General features: G+C 44.3%; 2 protein-coding genes across 6 annotated transcripts in view; one reads left to right on the top strand and one right to left on the bottom strand.

The window, feature by feature from the left end:
• The window catches only part of LOC105009606 (zinc-binding protein A33), a 75,168-nt gene extending 69,930 nt beyond the window's left edge, over window positions 1-5,238 (top strand). For all 4 annotated transcript variants that reach the window (XM_029117717.1, XM_029117719.1, XM_029117716.1 and 1 more), the window contains 2 exons: window positions 4,041-4,067; window positions 4,212-5,238. In XM_029117717.1, coding sequence (XP_028973550.1) covers window positions 4,041-4,067; window positions 4,212-4,750 — 566 coding nt within the window. In that variant the 3' untranslated portion in view covers window positions 4,751-5,238. The remainder of the gene's footprint in view (window positions 1-4,040; window positions 4,068-4,211) is intronic.
• An 11,565-nt stretch (window positions 5,239-16,803) lies between these two features.
• The window catches only part of sema4f (sema domain, immunoglobulin domain (Ig), transmembrane domain (TM) and short cytoplasmic domain, (semaphorin) 4F), a 69,569-nt gene continuing 62,432 nt past the window's right edge, over window positions 16,804-23,940 (bottom strand). For both annotated transcript variants that reach the window (XM_010887666.5, XM_010887665.5), the window contains exons 7-18: window positions 23,076-23,230; window positions 22,504-22,685; window positions 21,810-21,951; window positions 21,667-21,726; window positions 21,123-21,288; window positions 20,550-20,659; window positions 20,186-20,337; window positions 19,969-20,024; window positions 19,458-19,569; window positions 19,304-19,382; window positions 18,059-18,198; window positions 16,804-17,960 (exon numbers count right to left, since the gene is read on the bottom strand). In XM_010887666.5, coding sequence (XP_010885968.2) covers window positions 17,396-17,960; window positions 18,059-18,198; window positions 19,304-19,382; window positions 19,458-19,569; window positions 19,969-20,024; window positions 20,186-20,337; window positions 20,550-20,659; window positions 21,123-21,288; window positions 21,667-21,726; window positions 21,810-21,951; window positions 22,504-22,685; window positions 23,076-23,230 — 1,919 coding nt within the window. In that variant the 3' untranslated portion in view covers window positions 16,804-17,395. The remainder of the gene's footprint in view (window positions 17,961-18,058; window positions 18,199-19,303; window positions 19,383-19,457; window positions 19,570-19,968; window positions 20,025-20,185; window positions 20,338-20,549; window positions 20,660-21,122; window positions 21,289-21,666; window positions 21,727-21,809; window positions 21,952-22,503; window positions 22,686-23,075; window positions 23,231-23,940) is intronic.

The following is a 23,940-nucleotide window of genomic DNA, read 5'->3' on the forward strand; positions in this document are numbered from 1 at the left end:
GAGTATAGGTCCTACCTGTTCTGATTCTATCCTCCTTAGTGCAACAGTCTGTCTGCACCAGGGTCATTTGTATCCTTACAATTAAGCCGCCTTTTCCTATTTGCTCGGTGTAGGTTAACTTAAATAATTTGGATATGTTTACCCCCATAGGACGACGGTGGTCATTAAATTCAACTATCACCATATAGACCAAATCCATGTTAGCCCCACCCGGCTGGTCAGGAATGGCTGATGGGGTATAACATAACAGTCCTTATCTGGCATCGTCATTTGTGCTGCCACATCCGTCCAACCATGCGCCTGCCAGTCTGCTACTGAACATGGGATATGGGTTAACATAAGGGAACATGAAAATGTTGGTATGTGTTGACAGATCCAACAATTAGTCATGTTCTTGTGCTTTGCATAGTCAACCATTATCCTAAGGGCTATGTTGTCTGGCTCTAACAGTGCTCTCCTTACTCTACCTGGTTCAGAACGACGTGGTGCAGGAGTAGGAACTACAGTAGTACGTGCAACTGTTAAGGGACATATCATAGCGGGTCTACCTTTAGGGAAGTCAGGTGATCTGCAAGGGGTGGTGCCCTCATTGGTACTGAAACACCAGTAATCCTGGATTACTCCTAGAGGTTTGGAAATTCAGGTGAGTCCAATGACACTTATAATCCTTCAACACTGGGCTTGTCAGTACATAGCAATCCCCATCCGGGGGGCAGTTCATCATGTCACAAGAGATTAACAAAGTCTGTTCAAAGTCAGACCCAGTCTGTACCTGTGGTTCGGGCCTCTTCTCATGGTGTACAAATGTCTCTTTCCTTGCTTCATTAGGTGTCATATTTACAATCTGTCCATGATCATCACAGTGCGGTTTGGAAATCCACACTAGCGATATGGCAACGACAATACTCAAAATCAGCAGGCACCCGATAGTGCATCTCATTCCTCCGGACCTCCTGAAGGGGTTCCATGGTCCTTGTCTCTCTGGCTCCATGGTTGCAGGATGTGTTGGAGTTGTTAGTTACTAGCACCACAACCCACGCCGCCCTTAGGTAACTTCAATTTACCTATTCTTTCGCCGTATCTTCTAATGCTGGAGCCTTCTTACAGTGTGTGGCGTGGACCCAGGTACCTCGTTGAGTAACTTTGACCGCAGACTGAGTGACCAGTTGGGCTTGATATGGACCAAACCAGCGTGGCTTGCTCCAGTGCTTCCTCTTGCAGTTCTTGATGTCTACCCAGTCTCCAGGCTTGATGTCGTGCAGCGGGCCTTCAATGGGAGTTGGTAGGGCAGCTTTCACACTCCTGTGGATGTTGTTCAGAACCTTTGACAGATTAGTGCAGTATGTTAACATTGTATGATTCACATGTTCTGTGGTGAGGTCTGTGTGAGTAGGGACGCCTAGGCCTGTGTTCATTGGTCTTCCAGTGATGACCTCATGGGGGGAGAGCCCTGTTTTCACCCTGGGCCTTCCTCTCATGTATGTAAGCACAAGGGGGAGTGCTTTAACCCAGTTCAACCCCGTCTCCTCACCCAACTTTGAGAGTTTCATTTTAATAGTCCCATTTTCTCTCTCCACTGTCCCCCCACTCTGCGGGTGGTAGGCACAGTGAGTCTTTAGATCAACTCCTAGGTACTCAGACATCTGAATAGCTCCGTTCACAAAATGTGATCCATTGTCACTTGACAGTTTCATAGGAATACCCCATCTGGGTATGATTTCAGTCAATAGTGCCTTAGCAACCGCTGTCGCGTCGGCCTTCCCAGCCGGGAAAGCCTCAACCCATTTGGAAAACATATCAACAAACCTCACAGGGGTTCAACTCAATAAAATCCATCATCACATGATCAGGGGGAGGATGGCTGGACTGGGGGACTGCTTGTCCCCGCCCTATATTAAACCTCAAACACAATAGGCATTTTGAACAAAAATTCTGAGCATAATTCGTAAAGCCCTGCGTGTACCAGTACTTATTTACAATATTCACCATCCCCCCTTTTGAAGCGTGATCTCTTCCATGTGAGAGCACCGCATAGAAGTGGAAAATACATTTTGGTAAACAGGGGTTACCATTAGGACCAATCCAAAGCGTATTTACATAGGACGCCCCTGCTTTTTTCCAGGCGGTTCTCTTCTTAGGTGAAGCCTGAGATTGCATGGGCTCACATTTACATATGGCCACTTCTTTAGGTAACAGGACAGCTTCTAACAGGTTACGAATAAGTTGGCCATGTTGGATCTGTGTACCAGAAGAGGAAATAAACCCCCGCATTTTCCACAATGTACCGAAATCATGCACAACACCAAAAGCATATCTACTGTCCGTGTAAATGGTAACACTTAGACTCTAAGCCAGGATGCAACCTCGAGTGAGAGCAAACAGCTCCGCAGCCTGAGCGGAAAGATGGTGTGGCAGTCTGTGATCCTCAACCACATCATGATCAGTGACAATGGCATAACCTACATTATATGGCTGGATTTAGAACAGGACTCCTTACAACAGTGAGATGGGGTAATGACAGTAAAATGTTATGGTAATGCAGAAACCTAGCACCTGACAGATGACTGCTATTATTGTGCTGGGGGATATGAGGAATACACTACTAACTTTTCTCAATCTCCTGCAGTTTAAAATTTTAGGAGGAGATGAGGTCCTGGTCCACACCTGCGGATTACCTGGTTTGGGGGGCCCGTTGCTGTCCCTGTCCTTGTCCACCTGGTCATACTTCTGACCTAGTCTAAAATCAAATAGACTCTGGATTTAGCACAGAGAAATGTATTTATTATTCCAATTGGACTCTTAATATCTCACCTGGCACAGCAAGAAGAGGACTGGTCACCCCTCTGAGCCTGGGTCCTCTCTAGTTTTCTTCCTAAAATTCGACCTTCTTAGGGAGTTTTTCCTAGCCACTGAAATTCCACACTACTGTTGTTTGCTCCTTGGGGTTTAAGGCCGGGTGTCTCTGTAAAGCACTTTGTGACAACTGCTGTTGTAAAAAGGGCTTTATAAATAAATGTGATTAATTGATTGATGACTAGTTTTGTGTTCTAACAAAATGGAGGCAACAGAGTGAGGAACCCATAGCTCAAGTGGCTGATAACACACCAAAGGGTGTGATCGCAAAACAGCATCAGCTGCCGCTGCCACAGCCTTCAGACAGTAGGGAAGGACTTGTGCCACAGCATCCAGTTTAGAAGATTGAAATAATGTATATTGTAAAGAATCTTGTAAACTCTGTCTGTTGATGGTGGTGCCTTGGAGTTTAAGAGCAAACTAAAAAATCTTGGTGTCATATTTGATGCCACTTTGTCATTTGAGCCATTTGTGAAGAATACAGTTAAGACATTGTTTTATCATCTCAGAAATATAGCTCGACTACGTCCTATGCTGTCCTTCCCAGTTGCTGAGAAGTTGATAAACTCTTTTGTTTTTTCACGCATAGATTACTGTAATGGTCTTCTAGCTGGGGTATCAAAATCAACACTGGATAAACTACAATATCTTCAAAATTCAGCTGCTAGAGTACTGTCTGGGGCCAGGACTAGGGACCATATAACCCCTGTCTTGGAGTACCTGCACTGGCTACCTGTTAGATACCGCATTGATTTTAAAATCCTTATGTTGGCTTATAAATCTTTGCACCACCTGGCACCTCAGTACTTGACTGATTTATTAATGCCTTACACACCTTGTCGGAACCTGCGTTCCTCACGAAGCGGTCTCTTAGTCGTTCCTAAGACACGGCTTCATACTAGGGGTGATCGCGCTTTCTCTGTCTATGCTCCTAAGCTTTGGAATTCCCTCCCGGCTGACATCAGAGAAGCAAATACACTAGCGACTTTTAAATCTCTTCTTAAAACATTTTATTTCAGGATTGCTTTTACTTGATTTAAATTCCTCTGTGTTTATCCTTGTATTTAAATTGTACTGTTTCTGCTATGCTTGTCTGTAAAGCGCTTTGAGAAAGCTACTTTTAAAGGCGCTATACAAAATAAATGTATTATTATTATTATTATTAAACTCTCCCTTTGTGTCCACAGACTTTAACGAGATTCAGCAGAATGCAGGTAATTACGCACCAGAAATTGACTCAAATGAATAAGCATGCCATCATGAATGTATTCTATATGTAGTTTCCATATGCTTATTGAGCTGTTAACGTTTTACTTAGAAGTACATTTAATATCATATACTGTATATTACCTCCATAGTAAATGTGACTCTGGACCCTGATACAGCACATCCCTCCCTGATAGTGTCTGAAGATGGGAAACAAGTGAGAAATGGACACACCCGACAGAAACTCCCTGACAACCCAGAGAGAATTGACCCAGTTGTCAGTGTCCTGGGAAAAGAGGGTTTCTCCTCAGGGAGATTCTACTATGAGGTGCAGGTGATGAAGAAGACTGAGTGGTCTTTGGGAGTGGCGAGACAATCCATTAAAAGGAAGGGGATTTTATACCTGAAACCTGTGAATGGATTCTGGGCTTTTTGGCTGAGGAATGGACAATACAAGGCTTGTAATGACCCCGATGTCTTCCTCTCTCTTACTCAGAAGCTCCAGAAGGTCGGGGTGTTTGTGGATTATGAGGAGGGTCAGGTCTCCTTCTATGATGCGGAGGCCAGGTCTCTTATCTACTCCTTCAATGGTCAAAACTTTACTGAGAAACTCTATCCATATTTCAGCCCAAGCCGTACTTATGGTGGTAATAACTCTGCCCCACTCATCATCCTACCTTTCTCTCAATGAGGATACATTTGAACCATTTGTGATTAATGACGGAGGGACTTTCTCAGTTAATGTTATTTTCTAATCTAAAGGAAGTTTGAAAATGCAGATACCATGGGAGACTTGGGAGACTTGGAAAACAGATAAACTGATTTAGAGAGGGTTAAAATAATAAGGTTTGGGTGCTTCCTCCAGGGAGAGGGGCTATGTGGAGATCCCAAAGGAGGAGTAAGAGTGGGGTAAAAGAGGAGGACCGGTTGTTCCAATGTTAATGTTGTTTTTATTTAATGATACAGTCCGTTATTTCTTGTCACTATTTGCAAAGGTGTCGCTGTCGACCCAAAAAACTTTAATAAAGGATAACATAGGTATGATAGTGATTGTATTAACAGATTATGCACAAATAGACATATTACAGAAACAGCCCAATGGTTTAAGGAAAGAGTTGTTAGTCACAATGTCCCAGACTGCATCTTTAATATATGTTAACATCTGTTCATACTGTTACATTTTTCTCCATTTTATTTTGATATTTCTGTATTGTAGCATTTCTGTATTTTTTTAAATTTTATTTTAATTTGCATATTTGATATCAACATACAAAAATTTAATCATAAAATATCAAATAAATTACAAAATTGTAGCTACAGCACACACAAGGTCTACAGCGTACTGTTAAATGACTCCAAGTTCAAGCTACACTCCTTTTGCAAGTTTCTTGTAATATTATTTTTTATTAAATGTACAATACAATATAATACATACACTATACAACTCTAACAGTGAATATATCTGAGTGTCTATTTTGTCTGCTGTCTTCTCTTTAAGGTATTCTTCTACTTTTACTTTAGATTGTGTCAATTGTTGTGAAGACAATTTCTTTCAAAAAACGTTCATGCAATTCGCTTGCTGTTTACAGGTGGTTTACGTCTAACGGTAAACCTTCTGAAGTTATGCTGATGTTCTTTGTCACATCTATGCCCAGATCCTGATCTTGATCTTTAAGACAGTTGTAAAGTGGTTGCATTTGGTACAGAAAACTTTGTTAGCAATTACAGAAATCATAAGTTTCCTGTAGTTCTTGGACAGGTTTGCCCACTCCTCAATACAGACCTTCTCCAGATCCTTCAGGTTTCGGGGCTGTCGCTGGGCAATACGGACTTTCAGCTCACTCCAAAGATTTTCTATTTGGGTTCAGGTCTGGAGACTGGCTAGGTCACTCCAGGACCTTGAGATGCTTCTTACGGAGCCACTCCTTAGTTGCCCTGGCTGTGTGTTTCGAGTCGTTGTCATGCTGGATGACCCAGCCACGACCCATCTTCAATGCTCTTACTGAGGGAAGGAGATTGTTGGCCAAAATCTCGCAATACATGGCCCCATCCATCATCCCCTCAATACGGTGCAGCCCTTTGCAGAAAAGCATCCCCAAAGAATGATGTTTCCACCTCAATGCTTCACGGTTGGGATGGTGTTCTTGGGGTTGTACTCATCCTTCGTCTTCCTCCAAACACGGCGAATGGAGTTTAGACCAAAAAGCTCTATTTTTGTCTCATCAGACCGCATGACCTTCTCCCATTCCTCCTCTGGATCATCCAGATGGTCATTTAACAACTGCGCTGGCTTGAGCAGGGGGACCTTGCGTGCGATGCAGGATTTTAATCCATGACGGCATAGTGTATTACTAATGGTTTTCTTTGAGACTGTGGTCCCAGCTCTCTTCAGGTTGTTGACCAGGTCCTGCCGTGGATGTACTGGGCTGATCCCTCACCTTCCTCATGATCATTGATGCCCCACGAGGTGAGAACTTGCACGGAGCCCCAGACCGAGGGAGATTGACCGTCATCTTGATCTTCTTCCATTTTCTAATAATTGAGCCAACAGTTGTTGCCTTCTCACCAAGCTGCTTACCTATTGTCCTGTAGCCCATCCCAGCCTTGTGCAGGTCTACAATTTTATCCCTGATGTCCGAATTCAAACAGGTGCAGTTAATACAGGTAATGAGTGGAGAACAGGTGGGCTTCTTAAAGAAAAACTAACATGTGTGTGAGAGCCGGAATTCTTACTGGTTGGTATGTGATCAAATACTTATGTTGTGCAATAAAATGCAAATTAATTATTTAAAAATCATACAATATGATTTTCTGGATTTTTGTTTTAGATCCCATCACTCACAGTTGAAGTGTACCTATGATAAAAATGACAGACCTCTACATGCTTTGTAAGTAGGAAAATCTGCAAAATTGGCAGTGTATCAAATACTTGTTCTCCCCACTGTATAGTGGAATGTGAGTAAAGCCAGTAGGAATGTAGCTATGTATAAAAAAAAATTTCAGCCACAAAACCTTCTCAGCGGCACAAATAGAGCATAAATGATTGAGCCTATTTTAAAGCAGTTTGGAGCAGGTTGTGGGGCTGGTGACAACTAAAATTAAATGTATAATGTATAAAACGCTGCATTAGCACAAACAAAACTTTTAACGGCGACCTAAAGCATAAGAGATTCAGTCACGGCGACGTAAAGCCAAAGGGAATCACTGACGGCGACGTTAGGCCAAAGATATTCGCTCACGGCGACGTTAAATGAGAACATGTTGACCGTAGGTCGCTTATCTAGATCTCTATGGCAGAATCCACCCCCCATAGTTGTCATCCTGTCCAAACCAAAAAATTGTGTTTTACCCAATCAGGGGCAGGTATCTGTTATGTATTCGGTCAAATTGTTCTTAAACTCAAATAAAACAGAAATGCTCCTTTTAGGACCCAAAAAACAAAGAGCGTTGTTAGCAGATCTCACTGTGAACCTCGACCGCTGCATGGTCGTATCCCAAAAAACTGTAAAAAACCTTGGCGTTACCCTTGACCCTGACCTCTCCTTATATAATATATGTCTCAAGAGTTGCTTATTTTCATCTTCGAAACATCGCAAAAATTAGAAACTTTCTATCAAAAACTGATGCAGAAAAATTAATCCATGCTTTCGTTACTTCTAGATTTGTCAACGGTGTGTCAGGGTGTGTGAATAAAGGAGCCAAACACAGGGAGGTAGTTAATCTTCTTTCTTTCTTAAACGAAAAAATGGCACGCGTAACAACAAGAGCGCAAGAGCGCAAAAGCGTGCAATAGTCTTGCAATACAACACCAAACATAGAACAATACCACACAAAGACGCCCAGAAACAAGGGAACTAATATAGACAACCTAATGAGGGAATGGACACCAGGTGTGTGCAATAACAAGACAGGACAGTGCCGTGGGAGGAGGAGCGGCGTGGCTAGAAGGCCGGCGATGACGCGCACCGAACACCACGTCGGGAGGGGTGGCGCGCGTCCTCCATGCGCGTCCTCGTTACAAGATTAGATTACTGCAATGCTCTTCTCTCTGGTTATCCAGACAAATGAATAAATAAACTTCAATTAGTGCTGCACACGGCTGCTAGAATCCTAACTAGAACAAAAAAATTTGAACACATTACTCCTGTCCTGGCGTCCTTACATTGGCTGCCTGTTAGGGTTAAGGCTGATTTTAAGGTTTTACTCTTAACCTATAAATCAATACATGGACTTGCTCCTACTTACCTTGCTGAAATGATTAAGCCATACATACCTACACGTAACCTTAGATCGCAAGATGCAGGCCTTTTAATTGTACCTAGAATTTCTAAACAAACAGTTGGCGGCAGGGCCTTTTCTCATGGAGCTCCACTCCTGTGGAATGATCTGCCAATTAAGGTTAGAAATGCAAACTCAGTGCAAACTTTCAAGTGTCTACTAAAAACTCATCTCTACAGCACGGTTTATAATTAGGTGTAGCCTGGCCCGGGGGCGTGAAGGTGACCAGTAGGCTTGATACTGTCCACCCTTGCTGTCTAGCCAGGTGGGCTCTCGTCGCCACTGGGATGCCCTCCCTCCAATGCCTTTCGGGGGAAGAGTCACTGGCTTGTTGTTGACTCTCTGTTGCGCACTTGTGCAATTGGGCTGTACGCCGCTAGCAATACTCGGGGGGTTGCGGTTGGTGGGTGTCCCTTTGGTTGATGCCTGGCAATGTGGGTGGATTGATTTCCTGCCTGTTGGGCCCTGTCCGGGGCCTCCCCCGGGTAGGGCCACAGTGTCACCGGACCCCCCCGTCTCAGTTCCAAGGTGTTACGCTGCTATATTATTGTGCTGGGGGATATGAGGGATGTACTACTAACTTTTCTCAGTTTCCTCCAGTTTTAAATTTTAGAAGGAGATGAGGTCCTGGTCCACACCTGCGGATTACCTGGTTTGGGGGGCCCGTTGCTGTCCCTGTCCTTGTCCACCTGGTCATACTTTTGACCTAGTCTAAAATCAAATAGACTCTGGATTTAGCCCAGAGAAATGTATTTATTATTCCAATTGGACTCTTAATATCTCACCCGGCACAGCCAGAAGAGGACTGGTCACCCCTCTGAGCCTGGGTCCTCTCTAGGTTTCTTCCTAAAATTCGACCTTCTTAGGGAGTTTTTCCTAGCCACTGAAATTCAACCCTATTGTTGTTTGCTCCTTGGGGTTTAAGGCCGGGTGTCTCTGTAAAGCACTTTGTGACAACTGCTGTTGTAAAAAGGGCTTTATAAATAAATTTGATTGATTGATTGAAATTAAAAGGTTGCTGGGTGGGATATAAGTTTCGTTTTCTTTATTTGCTCAATCTGACTTTAGAAGAGGTGGAAGGAGTACTTTAGCTTAGCTAGCATACTAACTTAGCATTAGCGATTTTTTTTTAGCATTGTGTCCTTGCGTAACGCTAACGCATCGAAAAGACAAAGAAAGGATATGTGTTTTCAACAGTTTTATAAGTATTATTTTTAGTATAGAATGGAAAAATGTAAAAACACTTTTACTAAATGTAGCCATAGTCCGTTACGGTTATCAAACGCTGGATAGCCGAGTTACCGGACAACAAAGGACGAATGCTAACAACAGTCTAATGCTAACGCAAGAACAGTCTGGTGAGTAATATCTATTAACCTATTTATCATGAAATAATGTAATACAAATGTGATCATTATAGATATTGTCTGCTTAACATAATGACATAATTATGGCTGTCATAAACATATTGGACTGCTTGCACAAAAGGTGACTAATGTCATTGTTCTGTTCACATTTATTGTGATACAATGCATTTTTGTGCAAGAAAAAGGGTTTGAAAATGTTTTTTGTAATGGCAGAACAGTTCCACATGGGGTGATTTCAATGAATTTTTTTGTCAAAAATGTGTTTTTCTGTTCACATTCATTGTGAAGCCTTTTCTTACACAAATGTGCATTGTGTTTGCACAGAACATTTGTATTGGGAGTATTACTCTGTATGGGTGTGTTATGGTCAGAATTCTATGAAATTATTTACTTTATTGTGCATTTTCCCTAAATCACTACCTTAGCCAGCGTTGAGGCAGCCCTCGCGCCCTGAATAGTCGCGACCACCTCCGCAGTCAGTCCCTGACGCCGCAGTCTGGCCCTCTCAGGAGCCAAGCCCGCAGCGGCTGGCCCAGGACAGGGAATGCCCCTATCGAGCCGCTCGCCTGCGACAGCGCCCCGTGGCGATAAGGGATCGGCCACGGCGTCCCTACCGCCATCAAGATGAGCGACAGCCCTTCCGACGGCACCCGAGACATGACCGGGAGAATGCACTGCAGAGGGGGAAAAGCGTACAACAGGGCTCTCGGCCACGGCCGGTGAGTCAATGCGTCCACTCCCAAGGGGGGCCTGTCCTGCGCTCGAAGAGAGTACCACAGGGGGCAATGAGCGTCCTCCCGGGACGCGAACAAGTCCACCTGCGCCCTCCCGAAGCGCCGCCAGAGCTCGGCCACAATGGGACCCCCCCGGGACAACAGGTCTGCGCCCACATTGAGCTCTCCGGGAATGTGCAGAGCCCTCAGAGACCTGAGGTGCACGTGAGCCCATTCCCAAATCTGAACCGCCAACAGGTGGAGGGGTAGAGACCTGACCCCGCCTTGCCTGTTCACGTAGGCGACCGCCGTGCAATTGTCTGACCACACTAGCACGTCCCGTCCCACGTCCCATGTCCAACTCCAGCCAGTTGATGTGATGCTCCGAAGGAGGCCCCACGCCCCTGACCGAGCGCGACTGGCACGTCCCGCCCCAGCCTGTCAGAGAAGCGTCTGTGAAGACTGGAACCCGAACCGACACTCTGCCCATGGGAACCCCCCGGAGCAGAGTGCACGGGTCCCCCCAGAAAGCCAGGTCCCACCCCAAAGAGTCCGGGACCCTGACCAACCGACGCCGGTGGCGCACCGGGTCCAAACGGAGGCGAGCGAACGACATCAGCGGACGACATCAGACCCAAGAGAGACATGATGGCGTGCACTGACACCATGCGGGACGGCTGGACACGTGCCAAGGCCTGCAGAATGGTCTCTCTGCGTGCCTCGGACACCCGAGCCCTCATAGAGACTGTGGACAACTGGAGCCCCAGAAATACTACCAGTCGGCAGGGCTGGGGAGCACTCTTCCCCCGATTCACTGCAAAGCCCAGGCGAGTGAGCTGAGACACTAGCCGGAACGTGTGAACCCTGGCCTGCTCCGCCGAGTGCGCCAGAACCAACAGGTCGTCCAGGTAGGCCAGAACCCTGACCCCCTGACCCCTCAACGGTCCCAGGGCAGCCTCCACGCACTTGGTGAAAGTGCGGGGAGCCAACGCGTACCCGAACGGAATCCCCGTGTACTCGTATGCTTGGCCCTGAAAGGCAAACCGCAGGAACTTCCTGTGGCGCGGCAGGACAGGGACATGGAAGTAAGCATCCTTCAGATCGATGCTGACGCAAAAATCCCCGGGGTGCACGCACTCCAGGAGACGTTTCGTCGTAAGCATGCGAAAAGGCCGTTTTGACACGCATTTGTTCAAAACGCGCAAGTCCAAAATCGGCTGCATGCCTCCCGTCTTCTTGGGAACCAGGAAGTATGGGGAGTAAAACCCCCTCTCCCTCTGCCCCAACGGGACTAGGGACACCGCCCTCTTCCCCAGAAGGTCCGCAATCTCCCCCTGCAGGGCTGCGACCTTCACAGGAGACGACATGACGGTCTCCACGACCCCCGAGAACGGGGGAGGCTGACAGTGAAACTGCAGCGCGTACCCCTTCCTCAGCGTAACGTCCAACCACCCCGACAGAGTGCATAGCCGACGCCACTCTGAGTAGAACAGAGAGAGTGGGCGAGCACGCAGCTGAGGGGCCGTGGTCAACCATTGATTGTACGCGTACTCAGCCCCGACCGCCGCGAGAGGGCCGTCCATGAACAGCCAACCCGCCCAAGGCGGGGCCACCTCAAAAGGGAGAGGACAACACACGCGCCACCTGAGGCGAGCCGTCCGTCTCCCCACCAGTTACAGCCGTAACCACAGAGACAGAGGCTAATAAGTTGAACAAACAGCTTTATTTACGCAAACAGAGGAGCACCCCGCCAAACACACACAGGGTGGGGAAGCATCCGAGGGACACTCCCCCTCAAGAAGTCATGCACGCAGCTTCTTGAACGGCGGCACCTTACGACCCCCATCAGCTTGTCTGCGTGGAGGAGGAGGAGAGGACGCCCTCTGGGGGCGAGGCTCCCTCACCTCTCGTTGAGCAGGGCGGGTCCCTCTGGCCGTGAAAGGCGCGCTCCATGCCTCCTCTGCGTACTTACGCAGGCGCCGTGCAGCAGCAGAGATGGCGGCGAATAAATCTTCCCTCACCGCCAGGGGGTCGGTACCCCTGTCCACAGGGGCAGTGACCTCCTCTTCCTCCTCAGTGTATGAAGAGTCAGAGGAGGAACTGGAACGCCGCCGCTCCTGCTCGGCTGAGCGGGAGGGAGCAGTTCCAGGGGTGGGCGGAGCCATCACCGGGCCGGTCCCCTTAGCCGACGCCCCCAACTCCTGAAAGGAGTCCTCCTCATCGAGGAGAGAGAGGACGTCGGCGAGCGGGACCTCCTCAGTAAAGAATGCAAGCCGCTCCATTCTCATTGACAACGGGAGAATGGCGCAGGCGGTGCATACTGGCTCCTCTGTAGCACCCTCTCGAGCATGGAGCGGCCCCAGACACGCACAACACAGAGTGTGCGTGTCCAAGACCGGGTCCAACGCGTCACAGCTGCAGGCTGACATGGCAGTCAGAGGCTGGGGTGCCGCCCTAGACGAAGCCGCTCCAGTGGCGGAAGCTGATGAAGTCATCCTTGACTGTATTAATATCACCGGAATCCATAAACAAACTTTTCCGTGAAGAAAGAAGGGAGGCTGATTGGGGTCTGTGCATTGCTTTTATAGCTTAGAGCAATGCTATTTGCATATTTAAATTTTCAGTGACTGCCGATTGGCAGAGAGGGTAAACCAATAGGAACGAAGCCCCTATGGGCAAAGCTTCACGATATAGAACAGGCTATTTCGAAAACAAATTGCTATCCCAGTGCTTTTCAAACTACATGTAATATTCAATTAAATAAGCTGGGCTGTTACCGAGGTAAGATACATTTTAGGAAATAAACATTTAAGAACTCAAGAATCAATGATTATTAAAACTCACGTCAGTTCCTTGAATCGTCCATGATTCCCAGGGCCCATAACAGAGACTCCATATTGAGACTACTGTCGGTCAGCCAGGTGGTCAAACAGAATGAATGAATTTTTCTTGTCTCCTTTCCCTCCCTTACGACTGTTGTCCTTTCTCGGCCGTCTTAACTTTCCCTTGTCTTCTCTCTTCGCATGTACCACACTCTCCATCTGTCCATATACAACTTCCTCGGAATCCATCTTGTTTTGATAATAATAATGTGTTCGTATTAATCAGTCAGATGTGACTACGTCATTACATGGGGATTAGTTTATGGCTTGTTTACGTTTAGCGTCACATGCTCGCAGCCTCCGGTGCAGATGGTTGTATGCAAACCCATCGGCTCTGGGCAAGAGCTTAAAACCCCCTTTGTTGTATAAGTGTGTTTTAAGGATCGAAGTAAAGTTCCTGAAACGGATGATCTTTGTTGTGTGCTTCTCTTCACGCCTCCACGAACAACGATCGTCCAAACAGGAGAAAGCACAACATTATTTTAGGCCTAGTCAGGGAGTAACTAGGTCTTCTCTCCAATTTATCCACCCCTAGAGAAATGTTGCACAATTTTATTCGCGGTCTATTCAGGGAGTAACTAAGTCTGCTCTCCAATTTATCCACCCAAATAGATTTTGCACGATTTTATTTGCGGCCTAGTCAGGGAGTAACCATAGGTTATGTTTTCTATTACCAAACGCTTTTGCAATCTTGACAGTTCGTTTGGTGTAGTTTTACGACTCGCTGTTCAGTTGTTCTCAGCAACCATTAACCGGGAAAAACAACTTAAAAAAATATATATATATTCTTTGCGATGGCAAACAAGCTCTCCAACCGAAGTAGAATTGTTAAAACGTATCCATCGGGTCGCGGTAGCATTGTGTTTGAAATCATTTTGTTTCGTATAGTGGTTGAAATAATTATCGCATACCCGGTTGTCAAGGGAGAGAGTAATTAAATTATCTATTGCAGCATTTGATAGTCTATTAGTTCATCATGTTACAGGCTCAATCTCTTCTCTTCTCCCTCCCTTATTAGCTGATCTATACATTGAATGGTGTGTCTACCTAGCAAAGATCAGGTTTCCAAGACAGTAACCCCCATGCCAAATGCTCAATGTAAACATTCCTGTAGTTATCAGAGCGCAACCTACAGAGATAATCTAAACAGAGATGTTTCTGTTGTTCTCATTATCTAGGCACATTCATTTCCAATGAAACATACATTCATATTGTAATTGTTAATGCTCAGATTCTACAAGTTCAATTCCTAATGGTGACAAAACACCTTATACACATTTGTCTTAAAAAGGTCATAATGACAAAGTAAAAATAAATGTAATGTGTTTGCTTCTGTTTCTGACAATTATTACCCTCTGCAGACATTTCAGCCCATGTGTAATGAACACCGAGACATGGGGGGTGTGGTTCCAATTGCGGAGACGCAACTGTCGGTTTATTACAGTACAGAGGAGTAGGCGGTTGACAAAACCGTAGAGTCGGGCCGGAAGGTTCCGTAACCAGGAAGTCAGTCCACGAAGGCAAAGGCACAGGCAGGAAGCGACGAAGCGGAGAAACCAAAAGCAGGCAGGCAGGTCAGGACACCGAGCGATCCGTCCGCGAAGGTAACAGTACCGACAAGGGTAGACGATAGAGGAATCCAGGGACAGGCAGGCAGGTCGGGATACCGGGTAATCAGTCCGTAAGGGCAACTGCATAGGCAGGTTTCGACAGGAGGAGAATCAAGGGAACAGACAGACGGGTAAGGATGCAGGTCTCTAAATCACACTGGAGGACAGGGACGGGAAGAGAGGGAATGGCAGGCTGGGAGTCAAACAGGCGAATGCTACGAGCGATAACGGCTTGGCAAGTCCACTACAAACAATACCTCACGCGGGAGTGGAGACAGAGCACAGGTTAAATAGGGGAGGAAACTGGACACAGGTGTTTAGAATTCTGGAGATTGTGATCTGGATTGCGGGCTGCGTTCATGTGTATCTGGGAGTGGGAGCGTAACGGTGGTAGGTGAGGAGTGTGGCGGGGAGGAGTTAGACCTGGACTGGTGCGAGAACCTCACACCATGGTACAGGCGTGCACTTAGTCCTCTTTAATGTGGATAACACTTTGATGTCACATAAAAATCGCACGTGGCAACTAAGCAACTGCAACAGCCATACTGCAAGGGAAGGAGCTATTATTAGCCAAATCGCTGGATGGTTAGAAGAGTCTGTAGAGATCTGTCAAAGCTGTGAAGCAATGTGGCACAACGTTGCATAGCACTTGATTAAAAGACTTATATTTAGACTTAAATAAATACTTAAATAAAATACTCAGATAAAGCTCCAAATGAGCTGCCATACAGTGTTAACCCTGAATACATTGTACGTGAATAATGGAACATTGCCTTAAAGCTGCATAGACTTGGAGTGCTGAATGTCAATTATATCCCATATCTTTTTAGTGAGCTGATTTAGAAATGATGATATGTCCTGATCCAGAAAAGTTTAATTAGTTTTCACAGAGAAAAATGAGAAGAGAGACACATGGACCAAATTAAGTCCCTTTTTTTAATGAGACAGTGAGTCTTTTATTTAGAGAATACTTCACAGATTTACCCCCCTCCCCGCCCCCGCAACACACACACACACACACACACACACACACACACGATAGGCAGTGGTTACCAATGTGTGTGTGTGTGTGTCTTACCTAGACACACACACACACACACACACACGATAGGCAGTGATTAAAAGTAGTGCACAAAGAGAGAACATTTCAATCTTTAAGTCAAATCTGCCTGACACCTTTTTAAAAGTAGTGGTCAATGACATGGTCATATATAGTTGGTAGGAGGCTCTAATACAGGGATGACTCTACTTCTTACCAGCTTGAACACCCTCCTGATGGGGAGTAATATGGGTTGGGGTCAACAGGAATATGAGGGGAGAAAATGTTACTATCAGTAAACAAGTCTCTCACGTCCATTGATATGAACATTCACAGACATGTTAAAACAACAAATAAACACTGTCACACAAATCAGCTACTTTGACCACTCTTACCTAGACACACACATGATAGGCATTGGTAAAAAGTAGTGCACAAAGAGAACATTTCAATCAAATCTGCCTGACAGCTTTTTTAGAGTAGTGGTCAATAACATGGTCATATTCTTTCGTGTAAATAACAGGGGTGTGAGTTTGAGAAATAGGAGAAGAGATCGAGAGAAATGTAAAGTTGAATCATTGACACTCCATACCATTGTTTACTGATGTTATTAGGTGCAGAAGAAGTAGTAGAGACACTGGATGACTGAAACCACTGGCATTTGGTGTAACATCTCTTAAATGTCCTGAAATTACGTTTAAAGGTAAAGTAGTTGGCATGAAAACAACTTCCAGAATGTTTTAAAAATGTTTCTGCTGACTAGCATTCTTATGAGGTGCTAACAAAAAGCTGGTCATTCTGTTTTTATAGTATCCACGCCAACTTCCACTATAAAACAACAGCTAAAAACAGTAGTTACATTATATTAAAATGCTTTATTATTATTTAATACATACAAGATATTTTGATTGTAACACCTGGCTATGTCACACTCAAAAAAACAAAATGGAGTCTAGCCAAGTAAGATATTATCTGTTTTCCCAAATGGGAAAGTTCCAAGTTCCATTCCAAAATGTCAATCCTTTCCAAGTCCTGTTTGCAATCATGACTTTTGACTGCTGTCTGGGAAAGAATATAGTGTAGCTGTGAGAAGAGAGATAGCAAGAGAAGACAAAGATGGAGATAGGATGACTAAGATGGAGATGCAATGCACTGCTTTTTGAAAGGTTCCTGGAAAAACGTCTCAACATCTGTCACGCGTACTGCTCCCTTGTCTCTGTCACTTCTCAATCATGTGCATGCTCATATATTCCTTTGAAACAGATGTAACGTCCTCCTCATGTCCATTTCATATCAGTCCCATGTCCATACTGTCCCTCTTTCACATCTCTGACATGCTTTTATGTTCATGTGTCTTTCATATGTCTCCCATATATATTTTCATGTTTTTCACATGTTAACATCTGTCCCATGTCTCATATCTGTTCTGTGTCCAGTGAGATGTGTATCAGATGGAACTTTCTTCACACTGAGCTAACGGTGCTGGTAACTTAAACAATGTGAACCCCGCAAGCTCCTCCTCGAGTCCCCCCAATCCCTCCCCTAACCCCTCATCCTCATCATCCCCCTCTCCACCTCTTTCTCCTTCCTCTGGCCTCCCCCTCTCTCCCCCCCTCCTCTCGTCCATTGAAGTCTCATGAATGTGGAGCTTTAGCCCCTCTGCCACGCTCGACGTTGCCGACGTCACTGCTGTGTTCGAGTTAGTGTTGTTAGCATATCCACCATTGCCACGGTTACTGTCGTAGGCGACGCCAACCCCGTAGTTGCCATGGTGACCATTGCTGTTGTTGTGGTGGTGGGTAAGGAGCAGTGTCCCATTCCCTGTCCTCTTCTCTGTCAGCGGGAAACCCTCGGACAACAAACTAGCACTGCTTGGAGACTGGGGTGTCGCCGATGAGCCCAGCAAATCCCGGCCCTTCTCAGAGGACAGGGAATGATCAGGATGGCGCTGCCCAATTCTACAGCGCTTGGACAGGAAGTAGAGGAGGAAGCCTCCAAAGGCAACGCCAATGCTGGGTGGAGAGAGGGAGAGGAGGTAGAGAAAGATTCATTGAAGTTTGTTGTCTCAGTGTGTGCATCTGTGTAGGGCATGTCTGTGTGTTTCTCCTACCTGAAGCAGAGAATGTAGACAGCCAGTACATGGCGCCCTCCGGATAATGCCACAGCACTCCCAACACTGGGACTCTCCAGGGTTAGTTGGTAGGAGGCTCTAATACAGGGATGACTCTCCTTACCTGCTTGAACACCCTCCTGATGGGGAGTAATATGGGTTGGGGTCAACAGGAATATGAGGGGAGAAAATGTTACTATCAGTAAACAAGTCTCTCACGTCCATTGATATGAACATTCACAGACATGTTAATACAACAAATAAACACTGTCACACAAATCAGCTACTTTGACCACTCTTACCTAGACAAGAACAAAAAGAAAATGGACACCAACAACACTCGATGGATCAGGCTTTTTCTAGTAAACAAAAAGACTTCAACTATGAATACTGACATGCTTATGCACAGCCAAACTTTCTGGGAAAGCAGCAAGATTGCTTCGAGGCCTTAACGCCATATCACTCCAAGAGTCAAGCTTATTCCTCTAATCCTAGGAAACTGCCACCTTCTCCTCACTCTTCAACGACCACAGCTATATCTTCCCTTGCTACACAACTGACAAAAATCACAAATCCTGTAACCAGTTGCTCTACAACCTGCCATTGTAGCCCCATCCACTCTCTTCTTCTAATTCTACCATACCTCATATACCTCATCGACTAAAGCCACTGATTGATTTTGTGTGCTGCTATATTCATAAAATATTTTTATATTTTATTTTGGAACATTTATCATGTATAAAATGTCTAATGTATTGTTTACAGGCTGTTATTTAATAAAATACTAGTTATTTCTAATTTGCCTGTTCAAATGACAGGATATAAATACAAATTCCCAATACAAAATTCAATGTAATCATATGTTGTAGGTCAGTGGGAGAAAAAATCCTAACTGAAATGCATGAAACTGATGTGCTGAAATGACAATGTGGAAAAATAAAAAGGGGGTGTAGCATTTCAATAACCACTGTTTAGAAAGGTGGTCTCATTACACTATCCAGAAGGGCATATGCCCAATTGTAAAATACCATCTGGTGTCCAAAATGTCTGTCTTTTTATTTGTATGTACTACCCAATGGCAATAAAGTATACAGTCATTATGTTTTTCAAAAGGCATATGAATGCCTATCCCCAGGACTTTACAATACATTTTTGCCAAGCGCTTCGGGTATGCATGGGTATGGGTTTGGGTTCATGCGTGTGTGTGTGTATTTGTGTGACTGTGTGTGTGTGTTTTCAGCCTACCTGACAATGACAAGTGTATATCCCTAGGCTCTCCTCTGTGACAGTGACCTCCAGATCGGAATGGTGCTGACGCGTGCGTCTGGAGAAAAAACAATCATTGACAGATATTCATTTAGTTGTTCTAATTATTATTTTGATTGTTTTTAATCCTTACCTGTGTGGTGGGTGTTCCCAGGTACAGGGGAGTGGTGACACTTGGACACAGGAAAGCAGGACACGAAGACCCAGTGAGACACGTAGCTCCTTCTGGGCAGGGGAGCAATGACCTGGAGGCGGTGGGGGTGTTTCTCAAAGGTTAACAGGATGAACAACAACATGTTGTTTTTCTTCAATCATTACTGCTTAACAGGCAATTGTTGTTTTTATATAATTATTTATTAGCAAGTGGTTGGTTTTATTATTAATATTGATTAAACATATTGTAATTGATATTAAAGATTAACAAGCAGTTATTATGAATATTAATACAAAGCAGTTGTAGTTAATATTATTTATAATTAACTAATTGTTATTCATGATAAACAACCAATTATTAATTTCACATTGAATAAAAACATGTTGTTGATATCAATATCTATAACTAGCAGTTGTTGTTGTTCTCCTTATTATTAGGATTGATTAACAGTTGTTATTATTATTATAGATTACCAAGCAGTTTCACTCACCTAATCCACTATCACACAATCTCAGAGCATTCTGTACCTCCTCTCCCTGAATTACACTAAAACCAACAAACACACAGGAAGGGTTATTCAGAAACACAGTTTGGGTGCATTTGTGTGAGTGTATTTGTATGTGTGTGTGTGTGCCTATGTGCATCCAATCTGTAATTGTGTGTTTTTGTGTGTGTGTAAATATTGTGTATTAGGGTGTTTGTCTTACCCTGTCTTGCCAGGGCTGCAGGATTCCTCTTTGGCCCTCCACACACACCCCAGAGGTCTCGCCAAGGCACACACCTCACAGGAGGAGTACAGGCTGCACCCCTCAGCCCCCACACGGGCCAGGTACAGGGGAGAACCCACCAAAGCCTGGCCCTGTAGAAGGGTGAGAAAGAGGAAGGTTGGAAAGAGAGAAAAACATTGATGTGTAGTTGGTAACAACATAAAACTTGAAAGTTTAATTTAAAGTGCAAGTGTACTGGTACTCCAAAGGTTTTAAGTTAAAGTCTGTGTGTGTGTACACCTGCATGTATGTTTCTTAATGTGGGTTGCAATTGTGTTTGTGTGTGTTGGTGGGTGGGTGTTACCTTGTGTAGCAGTATGTTGTTGACAGGTTCCTGTGTGGGAAACAGAGGCATCTCCTGCAGTAGGGTAGTGTTTTGTCCTACCACTGCCACTCTATGGAGCTCTCCGCGGTCTGATGGTAACACGCATACAGAGAGAAAGAGAGAGAGAGAGAAAGACATTTAAAAAATGCCAGCAATCAAAATCAGGTTGTTTATACAACACAAACAAGTTTATTTTCAATGTTATTTTCCCAAACTGTAAGGCTAAAATAGAGGTTAAGCAAAGGTGTTAATTATACTGCCATCAAGTGGATTCATAGAGTACAACATTAGACTGTTTCAAACAGTCATTGCAAAATTGTAATTGGTTTAGAGACGGTCATATGATGTCAACAGCTTTTTGACAGAGTTCGGTGTTAGCTAGAACAAACTGTACTTAATCATTTAATTTATTACTATTAATATAGCCATAATCACGGCTCAATAGTTTCTTTCTCTGGCATAGCAATAAGCAAGAGTTGCTCTTTTTCAGATCCTTTCTCCTCCCACAGGTACCCTACTTCCAATCTAAAAACTACATTCCTCGCCTCTCACCTGTGCCAAGATGCAACACAGTAGCTGCATTGTTCTGATCGGCTTCCAACCCCATGGCCGTCCTGGTAACAGCTACTTTAGTGTATGTGATTCCTCTCCTCACCAGTAGGGGGGCTGCGATAACGCTGTTCTCCATCAGAGGGTGGTCTCTCATAAATGTCAACACCTTGAGATATATATTACATCATCAATTATAAATTGGGTGGTTAAACCCTGAATGCTGATTGGCTGAAAGCTGTAGTAAATGTAACTTTCATTTACCATGATCATGACAATAATATGTGTTTATACTAGTCAATGTTAGTTGTTCAACAATTTCTAATAGTAATTAGGTGCCTCCGGTTTGTGATATTTGGATCCAGGCACTCCACATTTTATGTTGTGCATAAAAACAGCCCCACAGCACCTTTCACTTATGTACTAAATTGCTCAATCACATTATACATTTAATAATAATACATTATTTAAAGAAATATACATTATCACACATATTCATATTATACATTATCTATATGCAGTATATATGTATTGTATTATTCATTACCTTGTCTGGTAGCTTGAGAGAAGACTCGAAGCCCTCAGCCCTCAGAGCACTGTTCAGACACTGTACAGAATACCACTGGATCAATTCAATTCAATAGGTATTTGTTGTCCCATAAGTCAAAACATCCTTTTTATTGACTGTACCTGTCCGGGTCTAGGTGTTGGCACTGGTTCTGGGTTGATCCAGTTCTCGCAGGTCTTCCTGAGTTCCTTGAATGGTCCATCCATTACTCTACTGATGTCGGACAGACTGTATACACACACAGCTGACAATTCCTCATGTTCCCTACACACACGCAGGCATACGAACACAGAAGAGAGTGTGAGAAAGAGATGAATCTGATTGGACCCTTTCTAGCACAGCAAGCTCGTGCTTAGAGCTGCAATATAAGGACTGAATTACATTGTCCATAAACTTGACACATTGAATTAATTGGAAATGTATATGAAAGCGTAACTCATGGCTCAAATCCAAACAAATCTGTTTATCCACAGGTTCTCTAATGTAAGACAAAAGATGATGACAGATTTTAAAAAACATATGAATAGGTGAATGATATTGTATTGGATGTATTAGCATTTTGTATTTTGTGTGTTTATTGTTGCTGACTGAAATTTTTCTTAAACTTCCCAGAGACTGTGGGTGCAAATTAGCTGTTGGCTAACCCAAGCATATTTACATAGATGTTCAATAACTGTAATATGTATGTCTATTAATGAGCACTGTACCTGCTAAATATAGAAATAAAATGAGTTCAGCTAAAGAAGAATCAATACTGCCTCCCTCCCTCCCTTTCTCCATCCCTCCCTCAGTCTATTTCTACATCCTTCTTCTTACCATTGAGAAGTGAAGAGCCCATAGAAGTGTGTTGAACTTGGATCGCCAGGTGTGTGCTGTGCTGTGAAGACATCTGTCAGTATGTTGTAGCGTTGCCCACTAGCTCTGTCCTCGCACACCAGCTGAGCCTTCAGGAAGGTGGTCCAGCGCCTCTGCAGTGTCTTCATACCACCAACATCGGACTGGAAAGAGACAGAAAGAAAGAGAGAGATGGATGGAAAGAGACAGAAAGAAAGAGAGAGATGGATGGAAAGAGAGAAAGAAAGAGAGATGGATGGAAAGAGACAGAAAGAAAGAGAGAGATGGATGGAAAGAGACAGAAAGAAAGAGAGATGGATGGAAAGAGACAGAAAGAAAGAGAGATGGATGGAAAGAGACAGAAAGAAAGGGAGATGGATGGAAAGAGACAGAAAGAAAGAGAGATGGATGGAAAGAGACACAAAGAAAGAGAGATGGATGGAAAGAGACAGAAAGAAAGGGAGATGGATGGAAAGAGACAGCGGTAAAAACCCATACACAAATACACACCGTGTCATCACCCCTCCTCCAACATACCAACCCCCTAAACTCACCTTGCAGACGCGTGCGACCCTAGGAACTTTGACCTTAGTGTAGAGGTCGTACTCCTTGGCGACCTCTGTGAAGAAGAAATATATTTTGTCGTCGTCTCCTGTTGGGTTGTTGTCCTCATCCTGTTGGATGAACGCTGAGGACACAAACTCTGGGTCTGCAGAGACAAAAACAACAGACAGGAATGAACAACGTGTGTACAGAAGCACAGTGTGTGCACATCCTTTTCAGATAGGAAAGACAGATTTTTACTGTATTTCTCCTGAAATATGTCTGTAATATTGATAGGTTTTCTTTCATGCAGTTTATATACACAACTCTGGAAAAAATTAAGAGACCACACTTTGTTGTCCCCAATGTTCTTATGAACCACCGTCTTTGAAATTTTCAGGATGGAAGCAACTGCCAGTTATCCCTCTGCCAGTAAAGCCAGAATTGAACCCTTCTTTTCCTCATTCAAAGCTTTTCTTTTCAACTCTTTTGTCATGCTGAATAGTTATTTTTTTTATTTAAATTACCTTTGAGGTACTACTTGCACTGTTTTTGCCATCCAGCTGGTCCTATTGTAAGATGATAGTGATGACCACAGCAGTGGTTTTTATACTTTTCCTCATTAAATTAACATGGAAACAGAATGACTAGCTACAGTAGAACGGACATCCCCATTCAAGTCAATGTGTATCTAATTGGTACACAAAGGTCATTTCATAAAAAGTTATTAATTTCTGGTCTGCAACTGTACGTTTAAAAAGGGGCATTTCGCAGAATCCTGCCTCCAAAGTTTACAAGATTGAATTTAAACAATAAAAACATTTGTATCCTCCTGTACCTTTAACGAACGAGACAGGAATAGTATCACTGTGAGCT

The sequence above is a fragment of the Esox lucius genome, chromosome 24 (assembly GCF_011004845.1).
Source record: "Esox lucius isolate fEsoLuc1 chromosome 24, fEsoLuc1.pri, whole genome shotgun sequence".
In the NCBI taxonomy this organism is placed as follows: Eukaryota; Metazoa; Chordata; class Actinopteri; order Esociformes; family Esocidae; genus Esox; species Esox lucius.